The sequence below is a fragment of the Accipiter gentilis genome, chromosome 1 (genome assembly GCF_929443795.1).
Source record: "Accipiter gentilis chromosome 1, bAccGen1.1, whole genome shotgun sequence".
Taxonomy (NCBI): domain Eukaryota; kingdom Metazoa; phylum Chordata; class Aves; order Accipitriformes; family Accipitridae; genus Astur; species Astur gentilis.
In genome coordinates, this window is record NC_064880.1 from 52,693,614 (window position 1) to 52,712,909 (window position 19,296).

At 39.6% G+C, this 19,296-nt stretch overlaps 1 protein-coding gene across 3 annotated transcripts in view; it reads left to right on the forward strand.

The window, feature by feature from the left end:
- Nucleotides 1–19,296, forward strand: part of KIF5C (kinesin family member 5C) — an 89,745-nt gene that overhangs the window by 42,731 nt on the left and 27,718 nt on the right. For all 3 annotated transcript variants that reach the window (XM_049808773.1, XM_049808764.1, XM_049808782.1), the window contains 7 exons: nucleotides 107–194; nucleotides 2,241–2,365; nucleotides 4,447–4,551; nucleotides 4,895–5,043; nucleotides 9,387–9,535; nucleotides 13,642–13,817; nucleotides 15,928–15,996. In XM_049808773.1, the coding sequence (XP_049664730.1) occupies nucleotides 107–194; nucleotides 2,241–2,365; nucleotides 4,447–4,551; nucleotides 4,895–5,043; nucleotides 9,387–9,535; nucleotides 13,642–13,817; nucleotides 15,928–15,996 (861 nt within the window). The remainder of the gene's footprint in view (nucleotides 1–106; nucleotides 195–2,240; nucleotides 2,366–4,446; nucleotides 4,552–4,894; nucleotides 5,044–9,386; nucleotides 9,536–13,641; nucleotides 13,818–15,927; nucleotides 15,997–19,296) is intronic.

Sequence of the window (19,296 nt, forward strand, 5' to 3'; positions counted from 1 at the left end):
TAATTATTTTGTTCATCAGTGCTAATGACATAGACATCTTCCTGATGGCATTTGGAGTACTGGGACATTTCCTAAACTTTTCTGTTTTCAACTTGCATATTTCTAGGGTTGTACAGAAAGATTTGTATCTAGTCCTGAAGAAGTTTTGGATGTCATTGATGAAGGGAAAGCGAACCGTCATGTAGCTGTTACAAGTAAGTATTCTGTGGAAGCTTTTCTGGCCATAAAGTGTGGGTGTTTGTAGCTTCCTAGTGGTGTATTGATTCTTCCTGTTCATGTGAACGATGTAATGATGCACAAATTATAATGCTTTCAAATTACTAGAGCTGTACTTTTTTTACCGCTTCACTGCATGCAGAAACATTTATTGACTTTCAGCTTTGAGAACTCCTGAATTTAATATATGGCATTATATAGTATTGTTATATAAAACTTCAAAATATGTATTGTTACACATAGTATAGATATTTTGAAATTATGTGTAACTGAAATAATGTACGTACATTCTACTTTGTGCTACAAGTCAAGAACTTGGAGCAATTCACTGGTCAAATGGCAGGCAAAGACTGCCAAGCAGTTATCAGACTCTGCCTGTTTACCTCTTGCGAGTCATCCTAGTGAAGTAGTGACTTGGATTGAGTTCCAATGATGGCAAAGCCAACGAATCTTTCTGAATTAAAAAACATAATAATCACTTCAGCCCGTGCCAAATTTGTTGATGTTGTGTTGCATGCAGCCTACTAGCATTAGCGTGATAAAAAGGGCAGGTATCTTTGTCCTGTTTCCCAATTTATACTGTAAGATGTCTTAGATCCAAACAGTGAGCTTGGCAGAACCTCAGCTTGTAACTCAAATCTTGGTGGTGGCATGGGTTTTGGGGGATGTGTTTGTTTTTGTTGGGTGGTGGTTTTTTCATTGTTTGGTTGGGTTTTTTTTCCATTTCATTTTATTTTTTATGATGCAGTGGGCAACTTCTTTCTCTTCCATGTCTCTACCTTCTTGCTTTGATAAATATTGTGTTGCTTTAGCTTCCCCATGCCTTTCTCTTCATACTAATAGAAATGTATTCTCTTTTTTCTGAGTAATGTTTCCTCCCATTGTTGCTGCTATTCTGATTTAACAAAAAATATCCAGATACACCTTTTGCTGTGATACTACCTGTTGCATTTGATGCGTACAGAAAAGTTCTGACAAAAGTTGACAGAGAATGAATTTTACCTAGACTGAAATGGTGAGGAGCAAATTTGGAATTCTTATTGAAAACAAATGAGTTTGGAGATGGAGGAGAAAAAGGGAATTCAGATAAATATAAATATTGCTGTGAATGTGAATGGGGAAAGGTGGTAGTGGATTTTAAAGTGAGAGAGAAAATAGAGAAAACAGATGGAAGTGGTTTACTGATTCATAATGTTTTCTTTTTGCTACTTTATGAAACTTCAAGCATGACATGGTTACAGTCAAACTTGAATAAGTGGAAGTTGAAACTGTAGCTGCCTGTGTTTTACCTGCTGCCTGGTTGAAGGAGGATTTTTAATTACATAAGCAATAAAAATCACTCTAAAATTTTGACTTAAATAATATGGTTTTGATGAAAACTTTTGCTAAAATATTGGGAGATCTCATCACACAATTGCACTGAGACCTGCCCAACTTCTTTTTATTGCTACTATTATTATTTCTCTTTAAATTCTCTTGCTCAGCTCAAAATTATTCCTCTGTCCAGGATGCTGAACGTACATCCTCATTGTAGTTCTGTGTCTAAATAGTGTAAGTTACATCACAGCAGGTTTTTTTTGTGTGAGTTGTCTATAGTCATGACAAAGCATAAAAGGGCAGAACCTTTATTTCTTACTGTATCTGTGAAATTTTATTTTATTATTCTTATGCTATGACTTTTTTTGTTGTTATTTTTTACTATTTCTGGTCAAATTTTATTGCTTCAGTGGAATAAAAAACTTTCAAAAAGACAGAATAAAATAAAATTGAAAAAAGCTTTTTTTCCCAAGGCTGTCATTTGCTGTGAAACTGGTTAATTTAGTCGTGCTCGGAGAAAGTAGGAGCTCATTCTGTAGCTTTATTTACAGTTTTTGGTGTAGACACTGCTGTCAGTACAGTGGTCTGGACTCTCCAGTGAATTGCCTCGTACTTTTGAATTTGTTAGCCATAGGCTAGCTCTGATGCAAAATAATTTCTAGTCAGGTTATAGTCATTTAAGCAGAACCTTTCAAATGTGATTGCAGATATGAATGAACACAGCTCAAGGAGCCACAGTATCTTCCTCATTAATATTAAACAAGAGAATGTGGAAACTGAGAAGAAACTCAGTGGAAAGCTTTACCTGGTAGACTTGGCTGGAAGCGAGAAGGTAATCTTTCCTTTTCGTAAACTGCTGAATGATCCTAGTGGGATCACTCAACTGATCATGTGAATGCGTGTCAGTGCAAAACTAAGCTGGGTTTTACAGAAGTTTTGTCTTAGGTTATCATTAGTATGGCAATTTTTTTTTTATTCATTTTATTATATTTATTTTTTTTTATGTGGGATGGGGAACAGGAGCAGATCAGAACTATTGGTATGAAATGGAAAAACCCCAAATCTCCAATGTAGCTTCATTTATAATGAAGTGGATTGAACCAGTGTACATTTATGTAGCTTCACATTTACTTATGGGTATTTGAAGAAAGTAATGTAATTTTAATGTAATTTGTCAAATTAGACAGCTATTTTAATTTGCTTATATTCAGACATGTCCTGTTTCTAGGTTTTCTGTAATTATGTCACAAATTAGATCAATGAAATAACAGCATTTAATGCAGTTATACAGCTGAAGTCTATTTGAAGCTCCCTAAATGACTCTTTTGTTTGTGATGACTATTTCTCTTTTCCAATATAGAAAAATCATAACCAGAAAAGAACTTGTATCTGTTTACCAAAAGAGTAATGGTCTAGAACAGTACTGCAGTGCAAAAATGTCATTGTTTCCCAGTTCTTCTTTTGGAGTGTTCAAATTGCTTAACTGTAAATGAAATAAATAAATTATAAACCTCATCGTTTTGCAACGCTATGGAATTCTTTATTCAAGCTGGATCCTGGATGACAACTGTGCATGTCAAAATAATTACTCATGATGAAGCAATGTCTTTCATTGTGGTTATAGATTTCCATTTCTTTCTGAAAATGAGAAGTAAAATAAATTATTTTGTTTGATGGACTGTGGAGCTTTCAGGTTGCTCGTTGGGACACACTAGTTGATAACCCATTGGTACAACGTGGAAGCCATTCACCACAGTAATTAATCGTATTAATTTCCATTATTGCATATAATACTAAATGTTAAATTAAAAACTCCTAGTGGTGCTTAGAAAATGAGTGCCTAGTCAGGCTCTAATCTCCTCTGAAAACTACACTTTGTGGTTCATTACGTTTGTTTGGACATTGTACAGAAAACCTGAAATAAGGGTTTCCTTGGTAGATAGTCTTCTTAAAGTATACAGTTATGTTTCCTTTTTTGTCATGTGGCATTTTAGAGGAAAGTACAGATACTGTAGTTTTAATGTAGTGTGGTGGGTTGACCCTGGCTGGAGGCCAGGTGCTGACCAAAGCTGCTCCGTCACTCCCCTCCTCCGCTGGGCAGGGCAGAGAAAATATAACGAAAGGCTCGTGGGTCAAGATAAGGACAGGGAGAGATCACTCACTCGACTTGGGGAAAATTAATTTCTTGCCAATCAAACCAGAGTAGGATAATGAGAAATAAACCCAATTCTTAAAACACCTTCCCTTCTTCCTGGGCTCAACTTTATTCCCAAATTCTCTCCCTCCTCCCCACCAGCAGCGCAGGCGGATGGGGAATGGGGTTTGGAGTGACTCCATCACACGTTGTCTCTGCTGCTCCTTCCTCCTCAGGGGCAGGACTCCTCACTCTCTTCCCCTGCTCCAGCGTGGGGTCCCTCCCACGGGAGACAGTCCTCCACAAACTGCTCCAGCATGGGTCCATTCCCCGGGCTGCAGTCCTTCAGGCACAGCCTGCTCCAGCCTGGGTCCCCTGCGGGGTCACAAGTCCTGCCAGAAAACCTGCTCCAGCATGGGCTCCTCTCCCCATGGATCCGCAGGTCCTGCCAGGAACCTGCCCCAGCGTGGGCTTCCCACGGGGTCCCAGCCTCCTTTGGGCATCCCCCTGCTCCGGTGTGGGGTCCTCCATGGGCTGCAGGTGGAGATCTGCTCCCCTGTAGACCTCCATGGGCTGCAGGGGGACTGCCTGCCTTATGTATTACAGGCTTCCACTAACAAAGAAGTGCCTATAAAATTCTTCTTCTTCATGCTGAGGATAAGCTTGCTTTGCTTTTCATCCAACAGCATCTTTAACTGTTGCACTATCTGTTCTGTAGCTGTATTTGTAGAGGCGCTTGCTGGTAGCTGAGCCTGACTGTTGCCTGCTCTCTTTGGTAGGTCAGCAAAACCGGAGCGGAGGGCGCTGTTCTTGATGAAGCTAAAAATATCAATAAGTCTTTGTCTGCTTTAGGCAATGTGATATCTGCCTTGGCAGAAGGAACTGTAAGTAATCCTGTTTTGTGTTGTTGAAGAATGGCTTTTTATTTATCTGTTTCTTTGCCATGCACGTAAAAAAATAAGCTAACGTTTCAATTCAAAAAGAAGAAAATATTAGCTTTCCAACCACAAACTAGTGACACTTTTGCTATTCCACTAAAGATAGGAAACTAATTCTCAGTGATTTCACTTGAGTGGTTATCCAATCTTAGCACAATCAAAACAATTACTCTTCAGGACTGTGTGCTTCAAATCCATTAAACCTGTCATTGTTGACTCATGTTCTTTCTCATTACAATATCATTATTTTAAAAAAATTCTTCTTGTCTCTTACTTATATTTTGATTAGAAAACCCATGTTCCATACCGAGACAGCAAAATGACCCGAATACTTCAGGATTCACTTGGTGGGAACTGCAGAACCACCATCGTGATATGCTGTTCTCCTTCTGTGTTCAACGAAGCAGAAACAAAGTCGACCCTGATGTTTGGACAGCGGTGAGTCCTACTCGGCATTAGGCTGGATGACACTTACTCGGGCTCTTCCACGTGTTCCGAGCCAGCTGTGTGGAGGGGAGCAAGATGAGTAGGCATTTTAAAATAAGGAGGTTATGGTTTCTGGAGTTGTTCAAAAATAGTACTGGAGAACTTGAGAAAACCATCTTTTCCCTATGGTACCAGAAAAATAAATGTTAATGTTGGCCAGCAGCTGCACTACTTAGAAGCTCTGGTAATTTTTCCTGCAGAAAGTGCAAAGCGTTATGGTAATTCCTTGAAATTTTATGGGGAAGATAATGGTATTGGGCAGTTTTCTGTTGGCTAACTCAGTGGAAAATGTTTGGGTTTGCTTTATCTGAGACTGCTTTCGATGCTTTTAAGATGTGTTTTCTCTTTGAATGACATCTCAGGGACTATTGGTAGGGTTGTAAAAAATGGGTTTTAACCTTTCAGAAAAGAATGTGGTGGACACGGTGTAATATTGACAACTTCAATAGATTACCATGATAGCTCACAGACATTTTTGTATGATTGAAGCATCTTAACAATTTAGGAACAAGTCCTCAGAAACAAAGAAGGATGAAATAAATGTGGAAGTGTTCAGAAAGAAAATTTCTCTTCCATATGTGTTAGTTGGCAATAGTCATATGAAATACATTTGGAAAATTTGTGAAAATAGGTCAGGCTCATTACGTAATTACTGCTTTTGTTGTAATTGAGGAGAACTCTGATACTTTGGAAAATTACTCATTTTATTTGTGTGAAGCAGAAAGGAAAAATATTAGCAAGTTATGATTGTTTGAAATAGAATTTACTGAATAGTTTGTACAATACAATAAATTTGTCTTTGTCTGAAAATGGGTTGTTTTCCACCATACATAATTTTTCCATCGAAGCCCATACTGCGAAGGAGCATTTTATATTGGCAAGTAAAATCATGTATAAAAAATTAATCTGACAATCTTCTATTAATTCATTGCCCCACTTTTATCGTTTAATGTGAGCTGTTTTTAGATTTGCAGGAGGGAAGACGATCCCTTTAGTGTATCCATAGGAGAGTACGTCAAAGTGCAGGACAAAACAGCTGCAGTGGGGTGCAGTCCTTCTTAATGGAGAGTTGCGGATTAGTGCAGGATAGGGCTGGAGGACAGTTCTGCAACACGCTCTCCATCTAGCATTGCCAGAACCAGTATTGACTGGTCCTTGTCATCTGCCGCTGGGATTTGTCCAAGGTGGGGAGGGACCCACGTGCTGCAAGCCAGGTAGATGCAAAAAGTGTGAATTCTTCTGATCTCCGCTTCCTGTAGCGTTTCTTTCCTTCACTGCAGAACTATTAGCTACTCACTTAAATCACAGCATGCAGGAAAAGCTCCCCAAAGGGAACTTCACAGGTCGCTGCAGTAAGTTTTTATGGAAGAGGACTATAAAAGGAGGAAGTGGTCATTAACATAATCAGGTTAAGGGTTGCTATGTAGATTTAATTCACCGTTGTATGATGAATATGAGTTTAAGTCAGTGAAGATGTAAGCTTCTACTGAAATCCAGTATACTATAATGTGTTACAGAAATTTTGAGTAAATGCAAATATTAAGATGCAGTAATTAAATGAAGATTGTTAACAACTCTCAAGTATAATGAGTTGCAGTTTTTGTTGATGGTAAAAGTTTAAATGTTTTCATGGCTCACAGTTTAAACCTCCCCACGTACAATTTTCTGACTGCAGGTGATTTCAGACGACTGTGAGTCTTGCACCTCTGTAGACCTGAAGAGCAGTTCCAAAGGCCCTCCTAATTCATTCTGGATAAGGCTCCAGGGCAGTAACGCAGCCGCAAGGGACATTTAATTTTAAAAAGATGAGTAGGTGCTGTGTTAGGTTTCAGTCTGCTTCCTGTTATGCTGAACTCTCTGTCTGCAGGTATGGTATTAAATAGAAAGAAATGTAGGCAGTAAAATATAATAGCTCAGATTAAGGGGATTAAAAGGTAGTGTAGCGTTTTTTAAATTATTTTATTTTTTTAATCTAGATTAAAAGGGGTTTGCTTTTGCTCTGTAACGCATAACAGTGCTCCAGGATCTCAGGGAGGTTGTATGCTTGGGCACTAGAGGAAATCCAGTTTCTGTGTTATTTCCATTTCTCTTGGTTTCATTTCTCTTTTCAGTAATCAGTGAAACTTGCCTTTCTGTTTGGGGCAAAATAATTTTCAAACCAATTCTGCATACCCTGGCTAGAAGAGCTTGGAGAGTGATGTGACATGACTAACACTTTTCTAGGAAAAGGAACATTTTTAAGGTGTTCCTTACAGAGGACTAGGATGTCAGCTGAAGGAACTGGGAAAATAGCCAAATACTTTGTGAGAGTGGTTGGTTGAGGTTTATTAAGGGGTCTTTGTTTGCTTAAAAGCTATAGAATTGGGCTGAAATAGGAGTTCCTCATGGAGAGCATTTAATTGTAAGAAATGAAATACAAGTAGGAGGACTGATGATGCACCAGACCTGCAGAGCTGCACACATACTATACATACACAGTGTTATTTGTTAGCATTTGGGATAGGAATATTGCTGTCTACAGGAAGTGGTTTCTTTTACAGGCTCTTTGGTTGTGATGTTGCATTTTTCTGATGTGACAGTATAAGGGCCTGAATAACATTAAAGGGAAGGTATATGAGTTATGGGTGATTACTGGTTCCTCCATTTCTTCCTAGCAAAAAAGAATTATGTCACCATTAAAATAAGTGTCAGGAGTAAAATTCATCTTAGCAGGTCCACTTGTACTAATCAACGTGTGCACGTGCTCCTCTGTTATAGTGAGTCGGTTTCTTCTCTTTCTGCTCATCTTTTCTTGTGTTTTTATATTATTTTTAATTTTAGTTGCCTGTAATTACTTCATACATCATTAGGGTAACACAGTCGATAAACTTTATGGTGTGGCATTTTTTTCCCTGGTACAGTTAAATGAGTGGAAACTTGAGCCGTGCTTTTGGCAGAGACAATATGTAAAAGCTAACCATTAGGCATTATTTTAGAACTACAGGGTTATTTTTAAATATTGCTAAGGTAATAAAACTCCTGCTTGCCACATAGCGCAAATCACTGGAGCACAATTTGGAGTATGAGGTACAGAAATGGGAGTGTTTTCTTGCTGACAAAACAAACTTTCAGAATTTTTAGTGATTGGCCACACTTTTAAGGGTACTTTAGAATCAGTAAGTGGAGGTGTGAAGAAAATAATTAAGATCATGTGCTCGCCCCAAAGGAGAGTCAGCCAGTGCATCTATAGCCCATTCCCAGATGTAGTTTCTTGCATGAGCGTTTCAGCCTACACTTTACAAACCAGTGGGAGGTTTGTCTGTTATCCTTTACTTAGCCTCTATTTTATTAATAACGCTAGAGTCATTTGGAGGGACTCGGTGTCAGAGCAGTGAAGAGCAGAGATCTGAAGCTTTCTTAATTCATACTGATTTGTTTGCTTTTTCTTTTTAAATGTGGATTTGCTAGAGTAGGTGCAATGCATCTTTTTCTGCTTGCTTTGCATTTCCTAGTGCAATTGTTTAGGTTCAGTTGGAGCTAAGCCCTTTCACAATAATGGAGTGGTGGTGGTGGTTGTTAAAAGGGTTTAAATTTTGTGATATTTTTGCCTAGAGAGGCAGTAACTTGTGAGCCTGCCTACAGTGGCCCAGGCACGAGTTCAGCCTCCCTCCCCCCGAGAGCCTTCCTCAGCCCAGCTGTAGCCCAGTTACCCGGTGGTGACCTGTGATTCTCCTCCTTCCTTTACTTCCACCCCCAAAAATGTATTTGAAAGTGCTGTTTGGCTTTTAAGAAGGATACATTTCCATATCTCTGCTTCCATGCGTTGATATCCTTCACACTGTGACACTCGAAATATGGCTGAGTTTTGTTGGTAGAGTTTAAGGGATGGTTGTTAAGGGATGGGGCAAGCCCGTGGTCAGACACTGGTGTGGGGTACACTACGGTGGGTGCCAGGCCAGGAGAAGCTGCGAGGTGACAGCTTACCTATGAGAGCAATAATGACAGGACTTGGTTTTATCCTTAATCCAAGAACAGTTTCCAGAGCTGCTTTCTTTGGAAGAGTCTGAAGAGGCAGATCCATGTCTAACTGGTCCCTGGCTGCTGGATTTTGATACAGAAAACTTTCTATTGAGGCTTCCAGGTAGTAATGGTACTGAGGGTTTGAGGGCAAACTGAATTGTGGCATTGCACTTTAGAAAATAATTTGCAAATGTTTAGTAGTTTCGCTATGTGTTATGGAAAAATTTCTGAATCCTTACTGTTGTATTGAGATAAAAGTTGCAGAGCAACTGACACTTTCTGGTTTCGTTGTGCAGAGCTAAGACGATTAAGAACACGGTCTCTGTGAATCTGGAGCTGACTGCAGAGGAGTGGAAGAAAAAGTACGAGAAAGAGAAGGACAAAAATAAGAGTCTAAAGAATGTTATCCAGCATCTAGAGCTGGAACTGAACAGGTGGAGAAATGGTACGTACCAGAAATGGGAATGGGTACATGTCTTTGTATTTTTAAGTTACGTATGTTTAAATCTTGGCTTAAATCACAAGAGTCATACTAATTCTAAGTTCACCATTCAGAGTTGTCGCTCATGCTTCATAATAATAACTGAAATGTGAAGAAGCAAAAACCAGGGAAACCAGCAGCAGCCATTTACAGAAGGTACCATTTTAAATGCCAAAACTAGTGTGATATCAGATGTAGAGAATATGGGAGGTCATCAATAATGTTTAATAATGTGTTGTGGTTTAACCCCAGCCAGCAACCAAGCACCATGCAGCTGCTCACTCACTTTCCCCCCGCCCAGTGGGATGGGGGAGAGAGTTGGAAGGGTAAAAGTGAGAAAACTTGTGGGCTGAGATGAAGACAGTTTAATAGGGAAAGCAAAAGCTGCGCATGCAAGCGAAGCAAAACAAGGAATTAATTCATCACTTCCCATGGGCAGGCAGGTGTTCAGCCATGTCCAGGAAAGCAGGGCTCCATTGTGCGTAATGGTTTCTTGGGAAGACAAACGCCATCACTCTGAACGTCCACCCCCTTCTTTCTTCTTCCTCCAGCTTTACATGCTGATTGTGAGGTTGTATGGTCCGGAATATCCCTTGGGTTAGTCGGGCTCAGCTGTCCTGGGTGTGTCCCCTCCAACTCCTTGTGCCCCCCCAGCCTGCTCGCTGGTGGGGTGCGGGGAGAAGCAGAAAAGCCCTTGGCTCTGTGTAAGCACTGCTCAGCAGTAACTAAAACATCCCTGAATTATCAGCGCTCTTTCCAGCACAAATCCAAAACATAGCCCCATACTAGCTACTGTGAAGAAAATTAACTCTATCCCAGCCAAAACCAGCACATTCTCCACCCCTTATTCAATACTGGTTATGTCATGCTCAGGTCCCACACTGTCTAATACAACTTCATTAGCCACCACCACCCTGCCCATCCTTTGATACAATACACAGATATCATTCCCTTCATCTATGGACCACCCCTGTGAAATGTCTGTAAAATGTCCACAAATGTCCGCTGAGCTCATGTAGTCCCTGACTTTGGGCTCCGTCAGTTCTGGCCGTCACTCGGGACGGGGGAGGTAGTGTGTTGTGTGGAGTTACTGGGCACCGAAGCCAGCTCAAGTCGGGTCCCTGCTGCACTTGCACTGCTTCTTGTAAGGCTTCTCCTCCCTTGGTTCATGTGGTTCTTGCTGTAGTAGTTTGGGTCAAGTTACAGCATTTAATGTTGCAATGAACTCCTCCCACCAAAAAATCTCCTCCAGCCAAAACCAGCACATAATGTTAGTAATACTAATAAAGAAAAGGTAAAATGTCATTATGTTTGGTTGGTTTTTTGTTGTCAGTTCCATTATGCTGTAAAGTAACTAGATCTTGTTTTGTTTTGTTTTTTATAATTGAGTTTAACGTTAGAATAATTAGTCCTTTAGTACAATGATTAGGAGTGTCATCTGATTAGAAGAATCACCACTTGTCTCCTGTGGCTTCTAAGTGAAATTTATTTTGAGAACAGCCAATTTTCTGTTTAGAAACATAGGGAATTGCTGTTCAGGGTAGATTGTAAGATGAAGTGTAGCATGGTAGAGGAGGAAGAATATTTTTCTGCATATATACAAATTAAAGAATTTTTAGTTAATGTGGAACATTGACAAATAATTTTAGCAAACCATTCTTACTTTTAATTTTTTTATTCCATGTATTAAAAAAAATCAACCCCCAAACTTCAAACCAACAAACAACTCCCCAACCCAAAGAAACAAACCCTTCAGCCTGAAATCCCAATAAGCCCCAGAAGTAAAATACTGTTTCTCTGGAGTAATTTTTATTTTCTAAATTGCTTGTCATCCAGGTCCTACGTATTGACGTCTCCCGCAGTTCAATAGTATGTAACTCTTGCAAACGTGAAGTATCTAAAGCGAGAACAAATCTGTGATCTAATTATTACTCACAATTTGTTGTGCACAGTCAAGTCTGGTTTTGAACATCCTGGGTGAAATCACTACTTAAAAGATAATACCTGACCATTATGGGTGCAAAAAATTGCTTCCTTCTATCAGCTCCCTGCGCTGTTTACTTGCCTTTCAGATGAGGTCGTTACCTAATGATTGCACTCCCTGTCTTTCTCTGGAGACTTCAGCACAGGGAATATTTCCCTTATCAGCATAGCACAATCGCTATGGAGACGGTCGGTCTGCTGGTGGTGTTGGGCAGTGCTGGGGATTTATAACCTGCTCATGTTCTGCGTGTTTCATTCTGTGTTTGCTAAATGTGATGACTTTAATTTATTTCCCGTTCTAGAAATGTTTATTTTAAAAAACCCTGTATAGATCCTTTCTATATGCTGTGTAAACAAGCTTTATAACGTGCTGTCTCTATTGTTTTGTCTAAATATACACACCTCCTCATTCCCTCCGTCCATCCTTCTTTTCTCATTGGCGTTACCCAGCAATACATTCAATGCATTCAAAATACAATTGATTTCTTGTCTGACCTTCTGCAATAGCATCGTTTGGAAGGATATTCTGTCAAAGGAGGCTCTTTACAAATGAAAGTGTCACAGAAATTGCATCTTGAATATGAAATGCAAGATAGATGCATGAATTTTCTATTGGTATAGCTTATTCTATAAATGTAGAAAATCACATACAAAATAAAATTGTAGCAGAAAATGGGTGTGCCCACTTCTCACTGAAGCAGGATTTCAGCAGACTTGTATCCAAGTGCACAATTTGGTCTGTGTTTTACAGGTAGGAGGTTGTTCTCGTCCAATGAACAAAAATTTAAAGATTCATTTTGGGAGGCTCCTGATGGATTCTCTGCAGCCTGAGGAGCGCTGCTGTGTGTGCAAGGTCCCACAGTTGGACTGAGCCCACCTTTCCTAGTCTGCTCCAGTGAAATGCAACAATGAAAAAGCAATTTACATTTTTCTCATTAACATTATAAAATACCATCAAGCCATTAGCAACAGGGCAAAAAGTATTTTTGTGAAGTACTTTTATAGAGGTTATGGTGCTTGATTTCAAATTACTCTTTTTCATGCTTTAAGCTTAAAAAAATTATCTTCTCCGTTAGTTGGTCGTGCTCTTTCATGCCCTGTTTTATTTTGCTTTGGGGCCTGAATTAGCCTGCCTTTTTGTTTTTTGATATATTTGTCCTGTTTCCTTGTTTCCCTGCCAGTAAGATAAAGAGTGCCTACACTGTTTTGGCAAGGGGCATGGCTAGTAAAGCTTTATGGGAGTAAAGCTTTTCATAGAAAAGGAAAAAACCTGTTTGTGTAGAAGGGTTGGGTGTAATCTTCCCGCACCTCGAACAACACGTGCAGCATTCCATGGCTCGCAGAGTCTCTCACCAGACTCTAATGAGAGTAGATTCAATTTCTGGCATGAGCGCCTTGCCTGTCCCTCTTCACTGAACTGCAGCAGGCTCATAATTGCAATGCACTGACATTACCGAAGAAAATACTCCTTGGAGAAAATGATTTTGAAAGAAAATGTATAGGGAGAACATCCTGTCTGGTATGCTTAAGCAACATCTGAAAATTGGTGTAGGCGCTTTAATTTTAGATGTGACAAGGCAGAAAGTGAATATCATTTTAAATGCAGCTGTCTTGGTTGTTGTCCTGATGTTCCAGCAGTTCATTATGGGGGAGAGAAAGTTGATAAGGCAGTTGGAAATCTGGAGAGGAAGAGGCATTTAATTGCCAGTAGGCTTTAGGCTGAAAGTCGGATTTTTTTCCTCCTTATTTACACTTCTGGTAATCTATGGAGCAAATCCCATCTATAGCTGGCTTGAGTGAAAGGGGAGCCAGGAGTTCAGTGTTTTTCATGGCAGCCATTGGCACTGTTGCCGCATTTTGTGTGTTTGTGTTTCTAACTGTGGAGGTTACCTTTCTAACGAGGATGGCCTTCTTTCCACACCTATTTTTTGCCTGTCATTTGTATACATTGCAGTTGCCTGCCTTGCCCAGCCCTTCTTTGCTTTGCTGAGCCCTTTTGGCAACTGTGAAGGACCATCCTAGGATGTCCATGGTTTTGGGCAACCCTCTCTCTTGGATTGTAATGACCATGGATTGTGTGCCTGCAGGAGAAGCTGTGCCTGAAGATGAACAGATCAGCGCAAAGGACCAGAAGAACCTGGAGCCTTGCGATAACACCCCAATTATTGACAACATCACACCGGTTGTTGCCAGCATCTCGACAGAGGAGAAGCAGAAATATGATGATGAGATTGCCAGTCTCTACAGACAGCTGGATGATAAGGTGTGAACATTTGGTTTGACTCCATTCGCTGGGCGTAAATGGAAAACTAAGCTAAAATGGGTGGGTGTCTCTGCCTATTTCTTGAGCACCATGGACTGGAAAATGTCCCAAAGTTCAAAATCCTATCGCTGCATAAAACCAGATCTTGTCCTGTCGTGTCAGCTATCTGCCTCTGTTCCCTCTGCAGATAGTGTTTGGGGGCATTCTCTGTGAAATCAGAGCCAAGTTTACCTTTAATTTTAAGGGTTTAGTATAGGCTTTTCAGCACTCCTTCAGTGATTTTTGTAAATCCCTCAGCAAACTGTAGCATCATCTTGGAGTCACAGGAGAAAGAAAAAAAGGGAGGCTGTATCTTTAATAGTTTTTATATATTTATTGTGTATTAGAATTTTCAGGAAAATATATAACCACTCCTTGGGTCTCTTTTGTTCGTGTTGTTCTAGCTGTGAACACTGCCTGGAGTGCAGGTGGCTTTTTTATTTATTTATTTGCACAGCTTGAAATACATCATTGGCACTTAAAGCTAATCAGCAGTACATTTACTGAGCACTTGCCATTAATAGCTTTGGCTTGTGTAAAGATAAGAAGTGGGGAAAAAAAGGCATACTAAGATCATTGACCATTATGGATGAGAACAGCTTAAAAGGCTATCTAGCAAAAGTTTTCAGGGTAGCTTTAATCATGAATCAAAACTTGATTTTAACTTTCAATTGCAATTAGCAAGAAAATATCAGAAAAAAGCCCACTGTTTCCTTGAATGTTAATATTAAAGTTTGACTGTTTCTGAATACTGAGGGAGGGAGTGTGGATAGTTGTGTTTAAGCCTTAACTCTGATGCGTGTGAGGTCTCTCTGCACAGCCCAGTTCCACTCAGCAGTATGTTGATGGCATTCAAAATAACAGTTAAGGTCTTTAAGAACTTACAGCTTTTCTGTGATGGAGAATACATTCCCAGTAGCAGTCTCTAGCTTTTAGGTGTTGGTTAGAAAAAGGAAAAAAGCCAGTCATTCTTTCGCTTTCCCTCATCAAAAGTAGCAAAGCCCATTGAGTTATACTTGAGGGAACTGGCAGCAGGTTTGACTTTTACCCTAGAAAACATGGGAAGCATAATTTGGTGCATTACTGCAGTACTATAGGAAATAAGGTATTTGATTCCCAAAACAAAACCAAAAGATCTCCATTTTTAACTTTATAACTCTACAGTGTAGACCATTCTTACGTTATATCTGGGACTATGTTAGTATTAGCGAATGATTCAATATATTCTACTTGATAGCTGTATTTGCTATCAGAAATCAATCTATTAGCATGCTTGTCAGTGAAACACAAAATATCAATTGACTCTGATAGGGTAAAAAACAACCATTTATCTTTGAGTTCCTTTAGAGAAGGACATCCATCACAAGAACAGAGGGGGACTTGGTCAGGGGCTGTGCTTGGTGTGCCTCCTGGGGCGTCTTGGAGGAAGGACTCGTACAGTGGAGTCATTGTCATTTCTCTTCTGTATTTAAGATCAGTTCCGACCCATGAGGATGCTGTCTTAACAAGGAAGTTGAAATGCCAGTAAAATTGGATGCCTGTCTGTGCATTACCTGGCAGTATTTTCTTCAAGGGCTGTGATGAAGTGGGAAAATGCAAATTCTGCAGTTGAGGGGTCCAAGCTCTGTGATTTGAGCTTCCTTTTTCATTAATGCAGTTCAGAGCTAGCTGTAAATTGTAGCTGGTTAATAAATCTGTCTCTAATGATGTCTCTTCAGCTGAAATTTGGGGACAGAGTAAGAGGGGGGGTAATGTATTTGTACATCTATAAAACATCAGATATGTTGGCAAAGTCTCCTGCAAGTTATAACGTGCAACTCTGACCACATCAGTGTCTTGTTTACCAGCAGGGAGACCTTTGCTTAGGTATACACTGGAGACAACTGCATGTATGCATTGCTTTTACTGTATAGCTCTGTGTATGTATATTATTCTCCCTCTCATACCATTCAAACGTGCACAAGGTTTGCTATGGCATTATTCTTACTTCTTTTCTAGAAAGGGGAAAAAAAAGTGGCCAAACGAGAACTGTGGAAAGAAATTAAAAATCTCCAACCCTATTTCATTGCAGGATGATGAAATCAACCAGCAGAGCCAGTTGGCTGAAAAACTAAAGCAACAAATGTTGGATCAAGAGGAGGTAAAAAAACCCTAAAAAACCACCCCCAACCAACAAATTAAAAACCCCTTACATTTTGCTTATTAGCGCCTTGTTAAGTGATTCTGTCAAAGTTGTTCATATTAACTGGCTAAAATTCAATAGGTAAGAGAAACCTGTGTGACAGCTAAGCTTAAACTTCAAATTTCATAATATTCTCAGAAGAGCGTGAAGCCTTGATAACTCCTTATAATAGCATACCATCCTGCTGGGAAGTGATGCTGGAGACACCAAGGTAGGAACGTGGCCAGTATTTTTCACTTCAAACCTGTTTTTCAATATGTCTGTATCCTTTCAGGTATCTAGACACTATGGACTGCAGGTAGTTACAGATTTCCTAGTTTGACAGTATAAAAATTACTCCTGGTAATAAATTACTGATGTTCATTATTTTGGCAATCAGAGACAGTACTGAGAGAAATTGGTGAGACTGAAAAATTGATTATTGGTGCTACCACGGATTTGCTTTAAAATCTTGGATTGCTTGCTTTAAACATTTTATTTCATTGTTTCTGCCTGTAACATGAACAGGTTTTGTTTTTAAGATAGGGAATATCATCACTAAATTTACAGTCAGGTCATTTCCTTATCTGTCACTTGTTTACGAGAGGTTTTGAAGATGCAAAATCTGGCAATGCTACCAAATCAACAAGTTCCCCAAGTGTTGCTCTGATATTTCTTAGAGGATGGTTTTATGCTGGTTTTCAAACTGGGGGAAACTGGAGAAGGACCATTCAGACGAAGAATATAATCTTGGTGTGGGAGTTCACCCATCATTAGTGTTCTGAAATGTTGGTCTCTGTTTACACGAAACACTGCAGTGATTCTCTAGGAGTGTACCTCTCCCAGCTGCCTGAGCCACTTCAGTTGGAATACAGCATTATGCTGGCTGCTTTTTTGGGGTGTGAAACCTCTCTTGTCATAGAAAAATTATTCTGTCCATGTCTCAATCCTTATCCCAGCCCTCAGAAAGGGTTTCCAAGGTTTAGCTCCTTAACAGGGAGAGAACAAGGTATGAAATGTCTGTTACTTGTCACTCATGACTTACCTGCTGCCTCTGGGGACTTATCCTCACTGCAGGAGTTACCAGCTTTATTCTACTCCATAATGAAGCTCTTCACTCACTTGCCACAACTTTCTTTTGATTACTTCGTATTGTGTGCTACCCATGTCTGTGGCTATACAAATGTAACAGAATTTTATGCATTGTTAGCAACATTATTTTCTGATGTGTGTTATTTACACCATCTCAGTTCTCCATCTTTTTAACATCAGTGTTCTTATCTAAAGCTTTTTTTTCCTTCACAGTTTTTTCTTGTGTCTTATTTTCTGAGTGATGTGCATTCCTTTCTTTGTGTTAGATATTTGGGAGCATGCTGTACACCGGCTTATTCCCCACCCTCTTTGTGTTCCATAATCAATATTACATCTGGAAGATGAATCAAGTTTTCAGGGGCCTCTAATCCTTGCCTTACCACTTTTTCCCATTTTTTGCACATGTTTTCTCTAGCTTCGCTGACTTACTGAAATCTTTGCAGCTGGTGTTGCACCACTTGTTCAGAAGGTTTACCTAGTTCATCTGATAAGTTTGTCCATTTCTTACTTTTGCAAGCTAATGTGATATTTTTGTTTTCTTCTTTAAGGCAACTGAATTTTTCAAGATTTTGTCTTCCACATGTAAGCTTCACCTGCGCAGCGGGAGCGATGTACCTGTTCTCTCTTAGAGCTGTGATTAGCTCCATGATGTATTAGCTGCAGAGCAGCTGCCTCACTCTGCTTCCCCCTAATTAACCAGAGTACTTTTTTCTGCTTGATTAAGCTAGCAGGTTAATTATAAATCTAAGGCCTGCCACAGATGGCATTATGCTGATACTGGTATCTTTTGGTACCTTTTCACCACTGGCTGTTTCTTGGGGTGTGTGTTTTGGGGAGATTCTGAATCTTCCACCCTTGCATCTTGCGTGCTGTGAACAGATACGTGAAGTGCTGCAGCCATTGTCTTCTTCCCTTTGTTTACAACTGATCGGTATAATGTGTTATTAATAGCCTTTAAAAATCTTGCTATATTTTCCCACATTGTATCAACAATAATCTTCTGGGGAGCTGTGTTTATGCTCTAGGTGATATATAACACTTCCCTTTACTTGAATTCACAGTAATATTCACACAGAAAATTTCTTAAGTAAATGTAAATAATAGTTCCATCTGTGTTTAGTAGAAAGATTATTTTAAGCTATTTTGTTGTTTAAATATTTACATGCCATCTGGCTTTGGCAATTCAGTGGGTTTTTCCATAACGTGAGTGCACTTCTGAGGCTGCAGCATTACCAGTGAGATAAATTTCCCTTACATCTGAATCCTCTCTTTGCCACTTTGGGCACGTGCCAGCATCTGAAGCTGCCTGGTTGGTTTCCTATTTTCCATTAGCACTCTGAGCCAAAAAAAGCAATGTCTTCTCTGACATTCTCCTTTTAGGTGGTCCGTTTTAGAGAGATGTTGCTGTTTTGCTTGGGGTCTCACACGCAACTTCTTCGTGGCCTGGGAGCCGGTGGGCAGTGGTGGGACAGGGCAGGAGAAGTCCACCCAGCACACTTCAATAGTGCAGATTTTTTTCTACTGTCCAAGAAAGCTGCAGTACAATATTATTATACTAATCCATACATAGGAAGGCTTGGAAATAAGTGAGTTCTGTGAATGAAGATCCAAATTTTTCTGTTAGGATGAGCATGAATGCATTCTTGTATCTAATGTACTACTTTTATGTGTTACTGATCTATATTTTATGTTTTTATGCAATGTTAAGTCCAGATTTTGTTGTTATTCTCAAAAGTACAATATCAACAATAAATGTTAGGTGGCACCTTTTATTTATTTTCACATCATTCTGCAGTGTATGACTGCTGTTGAGTGTGGTTTCGTGCTAAAAGCGCAATAGCTGAATTTTTGAGACTTTAACATCTGAATGAAGATGGAGTGATGCAAGGGCAAGGGAGAGGATCATGCAACCACCCTCTTACAATCAGCACTGTCACTGAAACTTCAGCATCAACCTCAGGAGCATGCAAATAGTAAATTTAATACATTTTACAAATTGGAAATACTCACTAGTATGCGTGAAGTCTGTATTTTCTTCTTTAGTTAATATATTGCCTCAGCAAATACGAGCAGCTAATCTGTCTTCAGCATCATGCTTCAGATGATAGCTAAGAATAATCATCATAGGTTGGCTTATCAAAATATTTCTCTAATGCCACAAGATCTTTGAGACTGCCTCAGAGAGAC